The 19,691-nt window shown below is 38.2% G+C and overlaps 1 protein-coding gene across 2 annotated transcripts; it reads right to left on the bottom strand.

The window, feature by feature from the left end:
* Nucleotides 1–3,578: 3,578 nt before the first annotated feature.
* Nucleotides 3,579–12,762, bottom strand: eif5 (eukaryotic translation initiation factor 5). Of its 2 annotated transcripts, none has more exons than XM_039742001.1 (12): nucleotides 12,654–12,762; nucleotides 12,223–12,475; nucleotides 9,093–9,372; nucleotides 8,707–8,788; nucleotides 7,469–7,641; nucleotides 6,955–7,066; nucleotides 6,197–6,321; nucleotides 5,103–5,264; nucleotides 4,647–4,808; nucleotides 4,406–4,570; nucleotides 4,119–4,259; nucleotides 3,579–3,977 (listed from the first exon to the last, which is right to left on the bottom strand). In XM_039742001.1, exons 3-12 carry the CDS (start codon nucleotides 9,162–9,164, stop codon nucleotides 3,885–3,887), a joined length of 1,287 nt encoding a protein of 428 aa, XP_039597935.1. In that variant the 5' UTR covers nucleotides 9,165–9,372; nucleotides 12,223–12,475; nucleotides 12,654–12,762; the 3' UTR covers nucleotides 3,579–3,884. The 2 variants fall into 2 exon arrangements, with proteins under 2 accessions (XP_039597935.1, XP_039597936.1); XM_039742002.1 differs by having other exon boundaries at nucleotides 12,260–12,475.
* Nucleotides 12,763–19,691: the final 6,929 nt, after the last annotated feature.

The raw sequence follows: 19,691 nt of genomic DNA, 5'->3' as shown, positions 1-19,691 counted from the left end.
TTTTTTCTTTACTATTTCACCTGATAACTTCACGAATGTTGTCGCTATCCATATTTTTGCTGCACCAGCACTTACATCATAAGCTTTCAGTTAAGGCCAAGATCAAGGTTCTAGCGTTAGTGGTTCATAGGTATAACAGGCAGACACAACCCTTAGCATTTTATATACATATAAGTCAAGCAAAATGACACCTTTTATTGATTACATCTTCCTTGAAGAAGGGGCCGGAGTTGCCTCAAAAGCTTGCATATTGTAATCTTTTTAGTTAGCCAATAAAAGGTGTCATTTTGCTTGTCTTCTCATTTGATCCATAATGGCTAACAAGGTACAACACCCTACAATTACATACATATACATATAAATGGGACACAAAATTGCAATATTCATTTCTCAAACCTCTCAAAAAGATAGGATAACATTTTTACCTTACGCAAAGAAAAAAATTCTAATGGAATTTATGAATGCAACAAAACAAGACACAAAAACGCATTGACCAGGTGGTTCAAGCCATGCAGGGGTCAAGAACATGAAGGTAAAAAACAATCAAAAATAGGTTGGAAATAAAGAGGCAGATGTCCCAGTTTGGCATTGTCAATTAACCCCAACCCTTTCAGATGAAAATCTGAGAATGTGCAGACTGTACATGGAACAAATCATCGCACGGTGCTAACCACTCCTCAACATTTGGGTTACACAAAAATACATTTAACCAGGTATGTTGAAATGCATCATAGTTTTGGATGCTTCCATGCCAGACACACAGTATGCATTACAACACGACAAGGCGCTCAAGAACTTTGGAATGCTCAATGCTCCCTGTTCTCTGGCCCTTGGTGATGGGGGCTTATTCACAATTCAGCAGGAATCGAGAACCAGAAATAAAACTATCTTGCCTGACCTCTAGTGGCAAAGAAGGGTTTTTCCAAAAACAGTCCTGTTGCTTTCACTTGAATACTAGTACAGTATGCCCTTTGATGGAATGGCACTGGTATCCTCCTCCAAGGTGCTTATTTATTCTGGTTAGGAGACATTGCACTGACTGATGCCAGAATTTGCTTTGTGTGGATTTGATTAGGTGGTTCAGGGCCTGTCCTTAAATTTGAACTCGCTTGTCATCTCATTTTTTTTTTTTTCTATGAAATTAAACATTTGTATATTGTTGGGGAAAAACAGAGTTTAGTAAATTCCAGAGAACTCTCATCATTTCACTTCTTACCTACAAACAAGCCATTATTTAAATTCTTCCTCAGTATCATTATTAAAATCACATAATGTTTCCCTCACAGACTTACTGTTTACAGGGCTCTCCCAAACACACCAAATGCTGCTCCTCTAGAAAATGAAATTTAAAATGAAAAAGAAAAAAAAAAAAAAAATTGTTCTTAGGAAAAACTAACAAAAGCATTAGTGTTGCCCTTCAAGTCTACGGTCTTCTCACACTTGGTTATGGTTGTAGCAGTGTTACATCACATTATAGTTCATAAGTAAGGTAAGCTGCACATTATTTCCATAATCTATCAAAACACCAAGACCATACCCATTAAAACTGAACACATGGCAAGACCCAGCCCTAGACAAGGTACTTGTCCATCATTAGGACATTTGTTCACTCCTACAAGGCAAGCCAAGAGAACCACTCATCTTTAAGATGCAAAATTAGCCAACCTGAAAAACCCAGCTACACTGGGACCAAGTCTCTAGACCAATTTTCTTTAATATAAACATGTTAAGTTTAGACTCTTTGACCTACTGGACATACAAGGTCAAGTGACCTTCTAGAACTCAAAAAATATCCACTGTAGAGGTTCTTTCATGAAAGAGACAAAGGAAAAAAAAATAAAAATAAAAAATAAATCCTACTGCCACACAATCTTAACACAGCAGACGATGGCACTTTAGTCTAGGCACTGTGACATCCATTATAAAACCAGAGGTTACTGATGAGCTGCAAGCAGTAGAAATAGGAAGACCCACCCAGGAATCCAAGAGGTACATGGTGCAAGAGAGGAACGATCATCCACAGGCCTGCCAACCGGAATGGGTTTAGGGAGCTTGAGAATGCTGTGGCCAAACTGCTTTACAATAGAATAAAAAAAAAAAACAAACAGAAATATGTGAACATTAAGAAATAATGTTATATAATCACAATGATGAAACCATCAGTAATACTGAAGATCACAGAATGCAAGTGAATAGAAATGAATGTTTAATCTTGTTTTGAACAGTTCCAACTGAAAACAAAAAAAAAAGTATTTAGTCTTTACTTTATATACAAGTAACATTCAATAATGGTGCTTTTCTTAAAAGTATGAGAGCATTACAAAAAATGGCCAGTAAAACTATGCAAACCTAAAAATCACAGGCTTGCTCCTTGGGGTGCCCATTTGTTAAGAGGACTTCAGTATGTGATGGTTCTTGCACTTAACACAAATTTTTCTTTGGCAGGGTCATTATGTGCTCTACACTTTATGATGAGCACAGTATGCAGCTTGAGGTCCAATGATACAAGGACCAGAATCGTGACTTGTAAGGTGACAAAGCTCATCACACGCTCAACTATAGACTGGCCCAAGAGGGATTTAAACTGACCCATGTAAAAATCCATGAAGTTCATGCAAAACTTGATCCATTCACTGTGAATGGGTTGCCTGTTGTGCCTAAAGTACACAAGGGCAAAGTGCCATAGCTAAAAATAGTTGCACCCAGAGAGAGACAGAAGAAAACCAATTCTAGGAGTGGAGAAACACACCACACACAGGCAAATGGCACCATCAGTGAAACTATTTGAGGAGCAAGATGGACAGATCTACAAGAGGGTAGGTGTAACAGGAGCCCACAGCAATGACCGAGGATGACCATAGGAGGTTGGCAAAAAAGGTCAGAACTGTTCTTGGATGATAGGTGGCACTATTTTTACCTTTAAAGGGTCAGATGTTCCAACTACTGCTAGGACTCCTATCACAAGGCAAGTCAGTCTCAAACTGGATGCTAGACGATTACTTAAAATTCCACACAGGTCTATTGTATTAATTTTATGTATACAATTAAGATTCTGAAAATTTAAAAACAGTACAATTTGTTTGTCTGAGGCTTTTGGCCAACAAGCAGGTTACCATCTTTGTACATAAACTCGCTTCACTGTTAAATTCAGAATTGTACAAAAGTAGATATGGCTTCCTGAAAATAGCCATATCCCTATCACCGCACCATTTGAGTTTATCCCAGTAAAGAATCTTTGGTGGCGTTTCCATCACTTCATCTGTGCAAAACTGAAGACACCCGTCTTAGCATTCTTCAAAGGGTGACCTCATCAAAAGTACCACGATGCCAATAATCAATTATAGCACTGTCAATTTCCTTACTAATGAACAGCAGTGAAGTGTGTAACACCCAAATCAAAGTTTCTTGTTGCTGTGCAGACTATAGACACTTTCCTTGCCCTGCAAAGCCACCACCAACACAATTTAGACATCAATTAAAGTGAAAAGGCTCAACTTTAGCTGACAAAAAGATTTAAACTCTACTCTGCACCAACAGTTAAAAAAAAAAACCCACACAAAGGATAACATGTCCATCACTTAATCAGTTTTCAATGAAGTTTAATCACACATTTGATTACAAGATAACATTGCCATTCAAATTTAATTTACATACATTAAATGCCCCCACACCTGGTGTGTATAGGAAAAAGCACACAACTATAAAACGCTCAAAATCAAAAATAGCATTTTATAATTAAGGTAGACTTAAGTACACAATGCATCAAAGCTGACGCGTGATGATAAAAAGGGTCAAGAAGCTATGCAAGAATGCTTGCTTTATCACCATAGCCTTGAAAAAAAAATCTACTTTTAAAAAGCAGGCAAGTTTTGCAAAGCACAGCTCTAAATGGCATCTATATCAATATCATCTTCCTCCTTGTGTTCAGGCTTTACAGTTTCAACCTTCAGTTCTTTAACCGATGAGGAATACACAACCTAAACAAAAAAAGGGGAGAAATAAAGATTAAAAGGACTCACAACACTAGGGTCATAAAAATTCTGGAGGGCATTGGTAAGGCGAATAGCAACCATTCAAATTTTAGCAATGGCTAGAACTGCATTTCAAACAAGACTCACCTCCAGGTTTTCATCATCTTCCTCTTCCTCATCCTCACTAGCCTCACTCTCCTCTTCTGCCTCCTTTAACCATTTGACAAAAGGAGCAGCTTTTGCATGGATCTCTTTGGCCAGCTCCTTCGAAACATACTTCTTGGACACCTGAGAAACAAATCACACTGAAACCTTTACCACACAAAATAGTGTAGAATTTCGTTTATGAAGATTACACACTTATGGAAATCAAATTTTCAACATGTGCCAATTTTCTTTTCACAAATAGGACCATAATTATGACAGTAAAATACCTTTTCAGCCCATGCAAGGATGACATCCTCTTCTAGAAGATCTGCATCATACATAGCTTTCAAAATAATAGCAACTCGAGACAATAGCTGATCCTGATGCAGTTTAACCAAGCATTCAAATCCACCAAGCAAGTACTTCTGAGCTTTTTTGTTGTTATGGCAAAACTAAAAGAGAGAAATATACCGTTAGCATAACACCAACACTACCCAGCATACAGCAGATTAAAACAGGGATACTTACACGCAGAAAATGACGCTTGTACTTCTTGATTTGATCACGAATATTTTCGTCAAATAGTAGCTCACTGAGAATTAAAGGGCCCATCGCCTTTACATCCAGCCTCTCTGCTTCTGCAAGAATTTCCTTGTCTGCACCATCAATGACTCCCTCCTCCTTCTTTTGCTAGATTTGTGTAAAAAAAAAAAAAAAAAAAAAAAAAAAAAATCACACAACTCAGCTCACTTGAGTTAAATAAGAAGCATCATTCACTTGTAAACTGAACAAAAAAGGACAAAACTTTACTGGACTCAAAATAAGGACAAAGAAACATCTTTAGGTATTTCCTAATCAAAAAATCAAATGCCCAGTAGCTAGCCTCAAAATCAAGAGACTGTAGACAAAGTACTTGTCTCTTAGGTATATGGACTACATAAACAATAAGGCACCAAAAAGGGTTACAAACAAGTACTGCAATACCTTGACAAAGTTGTAGAACATATTGACCCTTTCTTCCAATGGCTTTTCCAGGTCTTCACTCAGAGTGAGATTCTTGGCATGGTCACTAATTTCATCCATTCTTCTTCTCTGAGCTTCTTCTGTTGTTTCTTCACCCCAGTCATCGTCTTCATCATCTCCATCCTGTAACAAGTTTTAGAAATTGAGCATCAAATGGTTGAAGAGCACTAGATTAGCCTAACAAACATTTTGGATTTCTTGACGTGATCAAATCATGGGGTTGTAGAATGACAAGCTCTTTTTGAGGCCCTCTATTACCTTGACATGCTGCTATGTGCATGCCAAGTCAAGGGCACACCACACCCTAGATTTTTGATTCAACTCCATCCCCTAATAACATACTATTTTGTAATAAGTGTTAAAGCAGTGTAACCAGGAAACAGTGGTATTCCTAATTAGGTCACATGAACAATTAAACCACAAGTTGGCTGAAACAAAAACCTGCAGCCACACGTGGGCCCTAGAACCGAGTATGACAAACAATTGCCCAAAATGGCCATGATAAAGAGACAGGACTTCATTATAGAAAATATTTAATTTAACGCCTTCCTGGACAGATGTTTGTGCCTATTAGCAATCAAACTGCTTAAGTACCTTTTTCAGACTTTGTCCAGACAAATCTGTCACTGGACGGGTCTGTTAAATTCACCTTGATGCAAACTTGAACAGCCTAACCCCTGGCAAAGGGAATCCGCTCATTGCATTGCTGCAGATGATGCATACTACTTCTGTACCAACTGCTGCTGGTGTGCCCGCCAACAATACAGATCTCATTTATGGCTTGGCTGAAACCTTTATTTTAAAACTAAATCTAGCTGGACTTGCTTTTTAAACACTGTCACATAAATCATCACCATAAAAAATGAATGCAAGTTAATTGCATCAGTCACACCTTATAAGTCATAATTCTGACGTACAAGTAGCTTGCTGGATCTTTCCACTTTGGCATGGTAGTCCCCAGTTAAACATTAGGACAAGATAAAACCAAAACATCCATACAGACAAAGGAAAGGCTTTGAAATACTTGTATCACTCCAGGTAACAAACCAACTCACGATTGCATCAGGTGCATCAATTTCATTATGGTTGGCTGCTTCTCCACTGCCAGATCCATTTTCCTTCTCTTTTCCTTTACGGTTCTTTTTTTCTTTCTCCTTCTTTGCGGATCCATTGTCGTTCTCTAAAATGATAAAACCATTTTCCCTCAAGAGATTATATCTTGCACAGAAAATGAAGGGCAGATTTGTCATATTATACACACACACACACACGACAGTACTGCTTGAAGACTTTGCACATCACCAATGCTGTCAAAACACTTAACAGCCAAAAACCACACACTATGGCTCTGGAACCTTAAAAAACACTTCTCAAAAGGACTACTCTAAAACAGAGTACCTTCTGACATTGCTTATTAATTCAAATATTATGCCAAAATATTAACAGTTCTACAGGCTATGTAGCTATAGCTAAAGTCATAAAATTATCAATTTAAAATTCTGCACGAGGACACAAGGTGTTTGGGAACAGGTAAGCATTTTACCAACATTAGCAACCGTTTTTCTGAACATTCAAAAATTCATTTCTGAAGAAATTTAATGACAGGTTTTTCTAAGGAAAAAAAAAAAAAAAAAGCCTCTTAAACCTGAAACATGGATTATCCCCCAGAATAACATTTGTCTTTGATACACTTGTAAGGCTACACCCTTTGCCATTTCATTAAACAAAACAAAAACACTGCGTTGGGTGGGGGAAGAACGTTTGTACTTCAAATATTATTCATGAGACTCACTAAAAGCTTAAGTTTACTCACCAGGTGGATTTTTAAGAATGAACGTGCAGAGTTTGTGTCTTGTGTCAAGCATGCCTCTATATCCACAGGCTTTGCAAGAGTTACCAATGGTTTGTTTCTTAGGATTGACATGCTACAGGGGAAGAAACAAAAAAAAACCAAACAAAACAATCGTTTAGCAACCAATGTACATTTAAGTGTGATTGCCCCACAAAATATTTTAAAATTACATTGGGGCATTCAAACTTCAAAGTCAGTATATCTTGACAAGTACTTTTAATAGTACTGTTATGTGTACAAGGCACAGTGACAATCTTGCATGCGTTACCATGCAACATGTTCCCATGAAAGATCCAAGTCTAGTTCCAAGAGGTCAAAACAAAACTTGGCTAATGCCAGCTTACATGAATGGTATACTCATGCAAGCTTAAAAGTATAGGATGTTCATATAACAGGAACAGCTGAAAGTGGTGTGGGTTTTATGTGTGTCACAAACCAGGGCTTCAGCACAACATCCCAGGTGATCCAAACTTACCAGGTCAGTTTCAGGATTTTCACACTCTGGACACAGCACAAATTTTCTAATGAACCCATCCAGCATGTCTTGCAGCTTATTCGCCTCATGAGATCCATTGACAATGTAGCGGTCATTCTTGGCATCAAACTGGGTCTGTGCACCCAGCTCGCAACCAAAATACTTGGTGGGATCTAATTAAATTAGAAACAACATTATTACACATGCTACGGGACACTTTGCTTTATTAGTACTCCTTGAACAACGCTCTCAGACCCTAGCAACATAACATTTTCCAGCATTTGGCCTAGTAGCCAAAATAAAATTGTTTGACAAAAGTTGTTAAATCTGAGGCAAAGTTCATGGGTAGATGACAGTAATCAAAATGGTGCATTTTGTTGCAGTTTACAACTGTTTCAGTTTGACTCCCTTTGCTAAAAGGAAATTTGGATTTGTTTATATGACCTAAAATCCTTCTCTGTATATGTATGCGTAGCAAAGAGCAAACAGCCTCTAAAATGGCAGACATCTGGCTTGAGACCAAAGCGACTGTGCAAAGCAAAAATACTCCATGGACAACATTTTGCATATTATAACGAAACTGGGCTCCAACTTGGAATCCCATATTTTGATGCATGAAAATGAGATTCAGCATTAGCTGATCGGTCCCCAGCTTACTGTGGTGCTGAACACATTCATGTAGCTGATGAGCCTACAGCAACTTTCACCTGGGAGTACAACTCAAATTGCATGCCACTGTTAACTGCCATGTGAAGACAGCCAGCCCATGTTCCTGCTAGCTATCAAGCTACCTCTTGCAACCTCACCGAGGCTGAACAGGCAAGAACAGTAGCCACAGCACACAGTAACAAATGTTATGCTGATTTGTGTGCAAATGAGAACTTTTTGGAAAAATATTCAGCCTTCAAAGAGTATATAAAAAACACCCCACCGGTCACATACTCAATAACAATTTTTCAAAGTATAAAAATGTACTTTGTGGAATATCATCTATTTACTAGCATTAACACCCCCAACAAGGAAAAAAAAAATGCTAATGGACAGACAGCTTTTGCTTTGTGTGGCGGGGAAAGGTACCTGACCCCCTTGCCCAATAATTGACAAGATAAAGCAGGTTTTACAATTTAACCATCAAGGATAGCAACTTAATTATGCAATTACCCCCATTTTAAAAATTGCTCTGCATGGTTGCCCGAATATATGCTGTATAAAAAATTTGAAAGATACCCTTCACTTACACGTTGGAGGCCGATTAAGTGCCTTTGCAACATCAACCATGTTGACTATTACGGTCTTAATTCCATTTCCTTTGCCCTCAACCTACACCAAAAAAAAAAACCACACACAACTTAGTGATTTTGCACAGTATTAAACACAAGTTATTTGTATCCCTCACATTTAAACTCTAGAAATGAAATAAACCTATAGTCCTTTTAAGGAAGTATTCAATTGATGCATTATTAGAGCTTTGAGCCAAGGAAAATATTTGTATTTCCCTTATACGTGAACTGAAGACTGGCAGAGTATTTAAAAAGAAGCTACCAGCCAAGATAAACCAGTGCTGAACTACAATAGGAACACTTTAAATGACGAAGAACCATCAAGTAAATAACTCTACACATACCTTGGCAATCAGACGGGGCATTTTGTAGCGATAGAACTGGTCTGAAACGCTGCGGTTAACGTTGACAGACATTTTGGCTTTTTAGATGTTTTATCAATAAGATAAAAAGATCTTTGATTGCAATTTTTTGGTATCTTCTGTCTTGAGAAGAGTGGATGACATAAACGACTGTAAGTGTACTCGGTCTTTGACATGAAAATGTTTGCGCCACTGAGGCTGCAAGCTCCTTGGTTGTTGGCTAAGTTTCCCCCACACAGGTACCAACAGCTGCGCAACAGCTCTGGAGAAAGGGGAAAAAAAAATAAATTAAAAAACACACTCAGTTACTTAGAACAGTTATTTTTTAATAGCACATATTGGAGAAATCAATGTGGCCTACAGGGGAACTTCAATATTGGTGTAAATTCAATCTGTATTCCTTAAAAGGGTTTTTCCAATTATTCAGTAAAGAATCAGAACAAAACTAGATTAAAATTGAGTTCAACTGAAAGATAACTAACCTAAATAAACTTCACAAGGACCAATTGGTCCCCCCTTTCAAAACCAACGTTTGAAGGCTTCTAAAAAAGTGTTGTATTGGTAATCGATCTTATAGTAAACAACTGATTTGCAATTTTGCTTGTAAACTATAGCTTGTTCTACAAAAAACACCCTAATTTTACAGTGAAAAAAATGACGATAGAACACACACTTTAATTTACAAAACTGTCATGACTCAGTTATATTTGACACTAATACTCATGTGGTTCCCAGGTTACAATTTTTAACAACCAAGAGACGTTAGATGCATTTAAATTATACATTAAGATTCAGATTAGTTTAAAATAGAAGAATTTTGAACTGAATAGTCCTGAATGCCCTGCAAATTCTCATGACACTTTTGTAACTTTGTCAGCTTACTGCAACAAAATGGGGGAGGGGGTGGGAAAGGCTGGCGTCAGCACATCTGACTAGAGAATAACTCTGTTAAACAAGTTCCACTAGACAGCAGCTCCAATTTTACAATACAGAGAATACAGAACATGCTTTCGAAACAGTGAAAAATTCTGAACCTAGTGCATTAACTGTAAAAAGGGTGCAGTTAAATGTGCACATAAAAAAAAAACCCAGATGCTGTTTTGACTAAATTATAAATATAGTGCTTTTCAAGGTACTCAGTGCTTTACATAGCGAGTGGGGAGCCACTTCAGCCATCACTGATGTGCAGTATACACCTGGATAATGCAACGGCAGCCATTTTGCACCAGTACGCTCATCCCACACTAGCTGTTAGGTGGTGAAAGATAGCCAATCAGAAACAAGGGGATTATGGGAACAGAATGACCTGGTGGTGGACAATTTAGCCAGGACGTTGGGACATGTACTACTCTTTTACAAAGGATGCCCAGGGATCTTTAACAGCCACAGACAGTCAAGACCTCGGTTTTACAACTCATCTGAAATAGTCATTTTTACAGCACAATGTCCCAGTCACTACATTAGGATCCACATTCAGACCACCGGGTTGGCAACCCCTGCTGGCCTTAAACACCTCTTGCAGCATAAACCCAAGCTTATTCCTGGTTGAACTCCCATTCAAGTACTGGCTGGGCCCAAACATTGATAGAGCTTCAGGCAGATGACCTGTTCTTAAGTGCATGTGGAAATGGCTGCTGATTTTGTAGTGTGCAGCTAGAAAATCCATCATCAAGATGTTCAGTTTTGAAAAATCAATATAACTTAAGCAGATTGGTACCACCATTTTGCAGCTCTCGCATACAGAAAAGCTTACAGTGAATATAAAACAAAGTACTCCTTCCATTTCAGGCAATCCATTGCATAATTACACTCCTGACTGACCAGTTTAAACACCTGCTGCATAAGAGATAACAGTGAATTTATGGGTCTACCCTGCTGGCTTTAGGGAACAAGATTTAAATATCCTCCCTGGACAACATGTGTGGTACTTTCAACATGTTGTTATTTTTATGCTTCCCAATTTACTCCTAAATTGAAAAATGTAAATTAACGTTCAATGAGCAAAAAAAGGAACGTTGATTACATACACCTGATAAAATGGGAGTTGGTTTCAGCAATGCACTACGTGATGCAGGAGATTACTCTAAAAAGGCAAAAAGGTACAAGAAAGCATTTGGGGAACTTGTTCTTTACTGTATTGGTCTTGAAGGTTTCGGAACACAAGTCTTGTAGTCTCATGCTGAACATCCATATAAAAATCGCAGAGAACCAAGTCAGAAAACCCAGAATAAACAGGAAAATTTGCAACCAGTCAATCAAGGATAAAGCAGTCCATGGATACTTTTTGCTTACTGAAAAGGTGTGTATCACAATTCAGGAAGACTGGCAATTTTTTTTTTTTACCTAAAAATGCCACTAAAACTTAAAAAAACACAGTATACTAAAATGCATAACTTTTAAAATGGATCCAACATAACCCGGGAAAGTCTTGCTAACTAAGCGTACATTGCTTGCGCCCGTTTACCTGGGGTCGGTTTGCATATTAAAATCTTGACTCCTCGGTTAAAATAAATAAAATAAATATGATCCAACTAAAATAAACCGCGCATACGTGACGTTCACTCCGCTAAAGGAGTTTAAATATCGCAGACACTATCTAATACTGAAAAGACCGTCTGCTCCAGGGACACACCCGATTAAGTGTCAAGAGTACACAATAGAGACGTGTGCTACGCGATAGGAGGACTCTCCTGACCGATATCTGGGCCAACGACGCACGGACCTAATGAATGCTTCTAATCTCGAAGTGCAGCGCAACCTTTCCAAGTGATGACTCACGAGTGCTGAACAGCCGTACACGCGCTAGCTACCACGTTGCAATCCTGGTTCACGATGTTTGCGTCCAAGGCAATAAACTAAAAAGCACATAACACGGGAAAATTAATTTCCACGCCGTTTACCTTCACTGCACAAGCTGAAAAAAAGGGGCGCGATGTGCCACATGGATTTACAGCGCACCAGCATTGGTGCAGAATGCGTCACGAGACAGAGAGAATGGGCGCCATTTTGAGGCGCATTTTTAACACATACGCCACAATTTCCATTTTCACCTGAAGGATAACAGGCAACAAACAGCACACAAGAACACAAGATTATAATAAACGTCAAATACCTTTCCCATCCGTCGCTCCTCTCGTCCAGGTACTCACCGTTTTCGTAAAATAAAGACATAAACACAACGCTGCTCGCCCTTGGACGGGATGAACTTGTTGGTTACGGAAGGTACTGGTGGGATTTATTATTACAGGAAAGCGAAAAGGCACGGCAAGGATGCCGATCAATGAGGGGTTCACCTTTCCAACGGATAGGGATTTAAAAAAAATAATACAGGCAATAAATCAGAGACGCCCTCGGGAACAGGGTATCTGCAAAAGGAAAAATAACGTGAAATTAAGTTACAATTAATGACGTTTAAATAAATATATTCAGAAAAAACAAATATACGACTAATTTAATTAATACCAAACAAATTAATTCGATAATTGTTTTGTTTTCGCCTTAATTGGGGACAAAAACAATCAACACCCACTCCCATCAACTCACCTCGAGAACGTTCTCGCAAACTGTGACCGACGCAAAAGCGCTTCGACGCCAGTTAAGAGACGGTCTCCACAAAAAGAGTAGCCCCGCCCGCAGACGTGCCATTGGTTGGGGAACGAGTTCGCTCCATTTTCTTTCTTATTATTGGATCTCTTCGTCATCAATCGTAGCGCAGCGTAATAGGAGACTGCTACAGGCGGGATACAGCGGTCTCGCGAGGAAACATGTGCGTCAATGCAATCTGGGAGGGGTTCGGTCTCGTTACTAACTGAAATTCTTGCGTCTAGGCAATAAACCTGTGAGGTATTAGTTATTATACCTTATAACACAACGGCTGAACCTATTTTTACTTTTAACTTTTCTCCCTTGTAGTGTGCCATGCGTCGCCTCGCATCGTTTGCGTTGGGTTCATTTGGCCTTTCCACTCTCGCTCGGTATACAGAAGATGTTCCTTAATTGGACTGACACGAATTTGTGGTGGTTGACCGCGTGGCCATCCTCAGCAAAAGACTGTCGTCCCGCCCAAGAACGGTTTCTTCCCCGCACGCATTGCAGGAACTATAAGCTCCGGTAACACGTTGTTCAATAGTGCTGTCTCAAGAATGCACGAAAAACAATGTCATGATGTTATTTTATGATGCATATACTGAAATTACTGAGCGACTGATCAGGCGCAATAAATAGATGGTTGATGCTTTCTAGTGTTCAAAGGTTTTTAGATGTCGCAGCTGTCAGGATCATGCAAGACTGAGAACCAGTGACTTGTATAGTTTGGTAAGATAAGAATTTATTTTATTAATTGTATTAAAAATAAATGCAGTTTAACATTTTAAGCAAATAGCTGATGGCCATCTGTCTATACTGGTTATATAAAATGCTAATTTTACAAGATTTACACAACTGAGCAGCAGCAGCAGACCAGGTTTCCAATACATTATTGGAAGAACCATTAATCCTCGCTGCAGACAACTCCAAATGTATTAAGTTGTAGAAGGAACACTACCAGTTCTCAACAGTATCCCATTCAGGTGTCTTCCAACGGGAGGCATATTAATTTAGCTGGCAGGGTACCCAAACAAAATAACTTATGTTCAGAGGTGTTTTAAGTGGAAGCATAGAACAGTCTAAAAGAAAGATCTGAGGCAAAAGAGGAATAAAACTTGCAAACATATGGTATACATATATGGATGAATTACTGATTCAGAACATGAAAGATACAAACACATTTGACCAGGCTGCATGCAGGTTGAGAAAGCAAAAAATGTAACATAACATTCTCACACAAGTGAATAACTAGTCGCAGTGCAGCTCACTAGATTGGCAAATGTAAAATATAAAAGAATAAAGAAACTAGTATTAGGTTCAACCTTGCAACAACATTAACTTGTTAATATTAAATGCAATGATACTTGATATATAGACTTACTAATTTGTCTGCCTTTATCCCTTCAATATCTTTTGCATGGATTGTCCACTTACTATTTGTATTCAAAGGAAATTTGAAATCTCAAGTAGAGTTGTTTCAAAGTTTCTACAGATGGAGCCCTGTCCTGTCAAGTCACTTGGTGTTGTGTAAAAGAGGGAACACAGGGAATTGAACCAACAACCTTGAGGGTGTACAGTTAACCATTGTATTTTAAATCTACTTTTAATCATCAATGCAGTCTTTAAAATGAATTGTATCTTCTATGTTTCATTGACTCTCCCCTTGCAAACTGGAAAAGTAGCAAATGTGACCTTCACCTGATAAATAATTCACAGTAAGACAAATATTTGGAAAATAACACTTTAACTGTAAATATGCTGTTTATTACAGGAAATGTTCAAGTCTGTGGCTGCCTAAGACCATAATGTTATATATGTACTTGTACTCAGGGTCAGTCATTTTCCAAAGTTCTTTTGAGCAGAGTTATCTATTAATGAAAATAAAAACACAGACCACGACTACGCACTGGCCTTGTATCCTTTTACTAAAGTAATAAATATTATTGATAAAAACACTGCAGCTAAGGATAGGTTCTCTGTGTAATATTTAGTCCCTGCTGTATTTTATCTCCTTGCTCTATATTTATAGATTTTTCAGCTTTCTTATTTATTGTAAGTATTTATGTACATCAATTGCAGGGCACAATCACACACAAACAGATGTATTTATATTAACTGTAAACAGAACGTTACTTGAAATCTCAAACATGGTAGCTCAAAAATATTTTCCAAATGTCTTTATAATGTTTGAAGATTAGGTTGTATGACATTTTTAAAGAGCAATAATTTCATTAATTTCAAATAAATTCAGTCATCAGATTTCCAGATTACTACACTTTACAATGTTCTGCTGACTCAACAGTCATCCTTCCAATGATGAATGGGAAACAGATTTATTATTTAACTGTGGCTTTGACATGTGGACATTTTTGCAGAAACAGCTAGCAATACAAACCTGCATCTTAGTCAGTACAATTTAATTCACAGAGTATGTTATGAGTATGGATGTACAAAATGGGCATAGCACACTTAGATACTTTTCCACAATGCACACTAGATGCTCCAAGGAATTATGTCTGTGCAATGTGGAGCTGCACACCAGTACAACATTTCTGGCAGTTATCCATAGATTCCCTCACCTCATTAACTGCATTCCTCCTCCTTGTCCTCATTGACTACTTGAAGACCACTCAGCACTTAATCCATTAATTAAAACCCCCTAGCAATTCAAACTGCCTTAACTATCACTAAGAAAGCTACTATATATTTTTAGACACAAAATTTGCTTAATATGGTTACATTTTATTAAAATCAAATAACATTTCATACAAATAAATCAAGTTTTACAAAAACAGGTTTGAAACCAATCAACCCCTACCACTGAGAAAGAGAGCTAGGCCAGCAGAGTAAAACTTTTAGCTAATAAAAATAAGTAAATAGATAATTAATACATGAATAAAGATAAATGGAGTTAAAGATGGGTGAGAACCTGCTTCCTCAATTTAAATGCTTATTCTAAATGTTATTTTAAAATGTTTTTGTCCCCCCTGGCCATTGGACCTTACTTTTATTCTATATTAATTAATGTTGACTTATTTTGTTATCTTATTGTGTCTTTTATTTTTCTATTCTTTATTATGTAAAGCACTTTGAGCTACTGTTTGTATGAAAATGTGCTATATAAATAAATGATGTTGTTGTTGTTGTTATTGATTAGATCCTGCCATATTTTGAAAAAGTTTTGTACAGATCCTTTAAGTGCAAATTTGATTTCTTCCAGTTTCAAATAGTAATAGTTACCCACTGACTTAGAATAGGTGAGTTAGGATTCTTCCGGTTGAGCAAGATAAGACTACATGCCAATAGTGTAGTAAATGCAATTACAGTTTACGGTTCAATCTTCTGATAGTAAAAATAACAACATTCATGATAAAATGAAGAACATCATTTAAAAATGTGTAGGCCCAATTATTAAAACTATGTAATAGTAATTGTTATTTAAAATGATACATTAACATACCATGTCCAAAATCCTTCTCTAAATTATTTGTACTATATATTTTTTTATTTTTGTTATACAGTATACCTCATGGGTCCAGCATCCTTGGTTCGAATGCTACACCAAGCTACACCTAGATTAGCCCAAATGAGTGACCTAAGTTACTTTACATGTAGCATGAATAGCTGGCACTATGTGCTAACTCCTAAAAGGATGTTGTCATTGGCTTTTTACACACATCTGTTTCAAGGGTTTGCTGCGAATAGTGCAAGAGGCAAAACAAAAAAAAAATACCAATCCTGTGGATGAAAACAGTTTGCACAACAGAGGGGTCATCTGTGCATACAAGCAAATAGATAGGCCACAACCAGGAAAATCATATCTGAGTTATGCATTGTTGTGCAGAGTGTCATCTCAGAATAAATGGCTTATCAGAGTTTATCGTGAATGATCTACAGCATCTGAAGACCATGTTGGGAGCTGATGGTGTTAGTAATATACAAGAAAGAACATCTCCATTGGGCCCATAAGGATCAAACCTAGAAAGCTGAAAAATGGAAAACATAGGTTCCTTTTGTGTCTTGCTGATGGAAGAATATGAGTTTGTCTCAGACAACTTGAATACATGAAACTATCCTGTTTGGTGTCAAAAGTACAGGCCAATGGTGGCAGTGTGATGGTGTGGGGAATGTCTTCGTTGTGCACATTAGGGTCCTTGGTACTCATTAATGAACATACAAATGGCAAGACGTATCCAAACATATGTATAGCATTATGATTTGATCCACCTGTTCATAAGTCTCAAGCCAGGTTCACTGGGAGAACTTGTATGAAGTCAGAGAAGGGATTTTGATATCTTAATGCCTATTATGCATTCTTTCATGGGAATCCCAGAAGCAGAAGGTAGGAAATCTGCACCCTTTGAGGTCACTTCTGGTCAGATGACTCCCTTTGAAGATTAAGATGGGAAAAAGACCCTACAGTAAAAAGGCAGTTCACTTCTGGCTGCCAACTGAAAAGGAACTCCATCTAAGACAGAGTTTCCCAACCTTAGGGTTATGACCCCAAGTGAGGTTACCTGATATGCAAATGGGGTCACAAGAAAATATTTAAAAATAAAAAAAACATATTAAACAATGTATTGAATAGGAAGTGATTGTCAATTTTTCAAACAGCTGGAGTTGCAAAAAAGCTCAGATTTTAAAAATGGGATCACTGATCAAAAAAACTCGGGAACCTATGATCTAAGACAATTTGGTAAAAATTAAAAGAAAAGTGGACCTAACCTAAACCAGTAGGGCTGTAACCCAGGATAAAGGAGCCAAAAAAGCTTACTTGTAAGAACTGTATTCTTGATTTATTAAACAATAGTGTAGGACCCTGTTTTTAAACGTGAGACTTACATACAGTATGTTTTGTCTTTGCTCACATATTTGGGAAATTAATACAACCATTTATGTATTGTGATGGACAGCCGGGTCCCATGCCTGGCCGGGACGCCTCTGATGCATACGTCCCGGGGGAGCCATCATGGACTTTGCAATACCTCCCCCGGGGCGCTTGGGGGCAGTCTCCCTGGCAGTGGATTCCTCCTCAATCTCCCCCGTGGCTCCATGGGACATGGAGTCCACCACAGCAGCCCGGTTGGGAGATGGGGTAGCCGCTAGGGGGTGCTGCAGAGAGCCAGCCACCACACTGGACGGTTTATCAGCCCCACCCGGAGGTGCAATTAAGACCAGCTGGTCAGGCACCTGGATCACTTCCGGGTGGGGTATAAAAGGGCCTGCCTCCCAGCAATCGAGGCCAGAATCGGGAGGAAGAGGACGAGGTTGCCTGGGAGGAGTGGTGGAGCAGGAAAGTGTTGGTTTGGTGGTAACTGTGTGTTTTGTGCTTGGACTGTGTTTGGGTTGTGTGGCACGGGGAAGGCGTGTCACACAGCTGAAGAAAAATAAAAGAGCTTTTGAGTGTGAACACGTGCCTCAGTGTGGTCTGTGCCGGGTCGGGCGCTATATAGCACCTTGTTTACAGTATATAAACATTTAGGAAAGGTGTGGTCTCTGGTCTCTCTCAGTCACAATATATATATATATATATATATATATATTTTCCATTTCATTTGTGTTGAGTTATTTTCTCTGCATATTTTATTCTTATTTTTCTTGCCATGCCACCTCTACTATTAGTTTATTTACTCAGTCAGTTGAGTGTAAATGTATTATATTAATGGACTGCCACAAATGGCAATACCAGTCAAAAACAACAGGCAAAAGCATACTCTGGGTGTCTGAATGGCGCACCATGGCTGAAGGACCCACCTTTCAAAAGTGGTTTGGTGGAGAATTGATATAGGTCTGGTGCTGTTTTTTAGGTGGGCTAGGCCCTTTGGTTTCAGTGAAGGGTACTATTAAATCTGCAGCATCCAAAGACATTTTAGACAATTGTGTGCTTCTAACTTTGTGGCCACAGTTTGAGGAATACCCTTTTTTGTTCCAGCATGTCTATACCCCTGTGCATAAAGCCAGGTCCCTGACCTAAACTTTACTGAACACTTTTGGATTGAAATGAAATGAAATGCTGAATTCAAACCAGTTCTTCTTCTCTAACATCAGTACCTGACCACACAGATGCTGTTTTGGCTGAATAGGCTCACATTCCCAGAGGCACACTTCAAAATTTTGTGGAAAGTATTCCTAGAGGATTGAAGGCAGTTATTTCAAGGGCAGAAGGATGGGGTTAACTTTATATTAAAGCCCATGGTTTTGGAATGGGATTTCCACCAAGCTCACATGAGTGAGAGGTCACGTGTCCACAAACGTTTGGGTATATATACACATATTTAGCAGCAGTACTATCTTCAGTTTTGTACTTCAAAGTCACCTTTCATCTGTAATAAGATACATGATTATACCACAGACATAACTATATTAGCATAACAAATCAAATTATATTTATTAATAGTTTGTGGGGATTGATTAAATATGTGGTCCATATTGTTTATAATGTTTATAATGCTTTAACAATAAATTCAAGAAACAAAAATGTTTGTGAGTTCAGTGCTACTTTCAAAAGAAATGATGAAGCATAAATCATGCCTTTTCTTAGGTGCTGACAATTACCAAAATTGTTCTGGTCCTGTTTCATAGTCTAATTTTCCATTCATTTGTACATTGCCTAACTCATTTACCCATTTTAGGACTAAAGGATCCTAATGAGTGGCAGGTAACAACCAACACTTGATAGGGCATTACAGCATTGCAGGCCATGGCCTCAGCTAATAAGATTTCACCGAACATTGTTCCATATACACAGTCAAGTAGCACACTGAAACACACCCACAGTCATTTGACAGTCACATTGCATCTGGTGACAGCTACGGAAAATCTCTATAATGCCTCCTCATCACTTCCCTTTTCTTGGGCACAGATTTGTCATGTCTTTGCTCTTTTCTTTTATTGATCAATTTGGCATTCTTTTTAACAAGTTTCTGTTTAATAAATTTTAATTAGTTAATGGAGGACCTCAGCCTCAATCCTCAGTCTAGGCACTCACTGACTAAT

Source organism: Polypterus senegalus, chromosome 18 (genome assembly GCF_016835505.1).
Source record: "Polypterus senegalus isolate Bchr_013 chromosome 18, ASM1683550v1, whole genome shotgun sequence".
NCBI lineage: Eukaryota > Metazoa > Chordata > Cladistia > Polypteriformes > Polypteridae > Polypterus > Polypterus senegalus.
The sequence above is the reverse complement of the archived record's forward strand: the minus strand, read 5'-3'. Positions and strand labels throughout refer to the sequence as shown.

Coding starts and splice junctions, on each gene's coding strand:
- eif5 (XM_039742001.1), bottom strand. CDS start 9,164: ATGTCTGTCAACGTTAACCGCAGCGTTTCAGACCAGTTCTATCGCTAC. Junction 4,571..4,646: donor ACAAGCGTCATTTTCTGCGT/GTAAGTATCCCT, acceptor TCTCTCTTTTAG/TTTTGCCATAACAACAAAAA. Junction 4,260..4,405: donor TCCTTGCATGGGCTGAAAAG/GTATTTTACTGT, acceptor TTTGTTTCTCAG/GTGTCCAAGAAGTATGTTTC.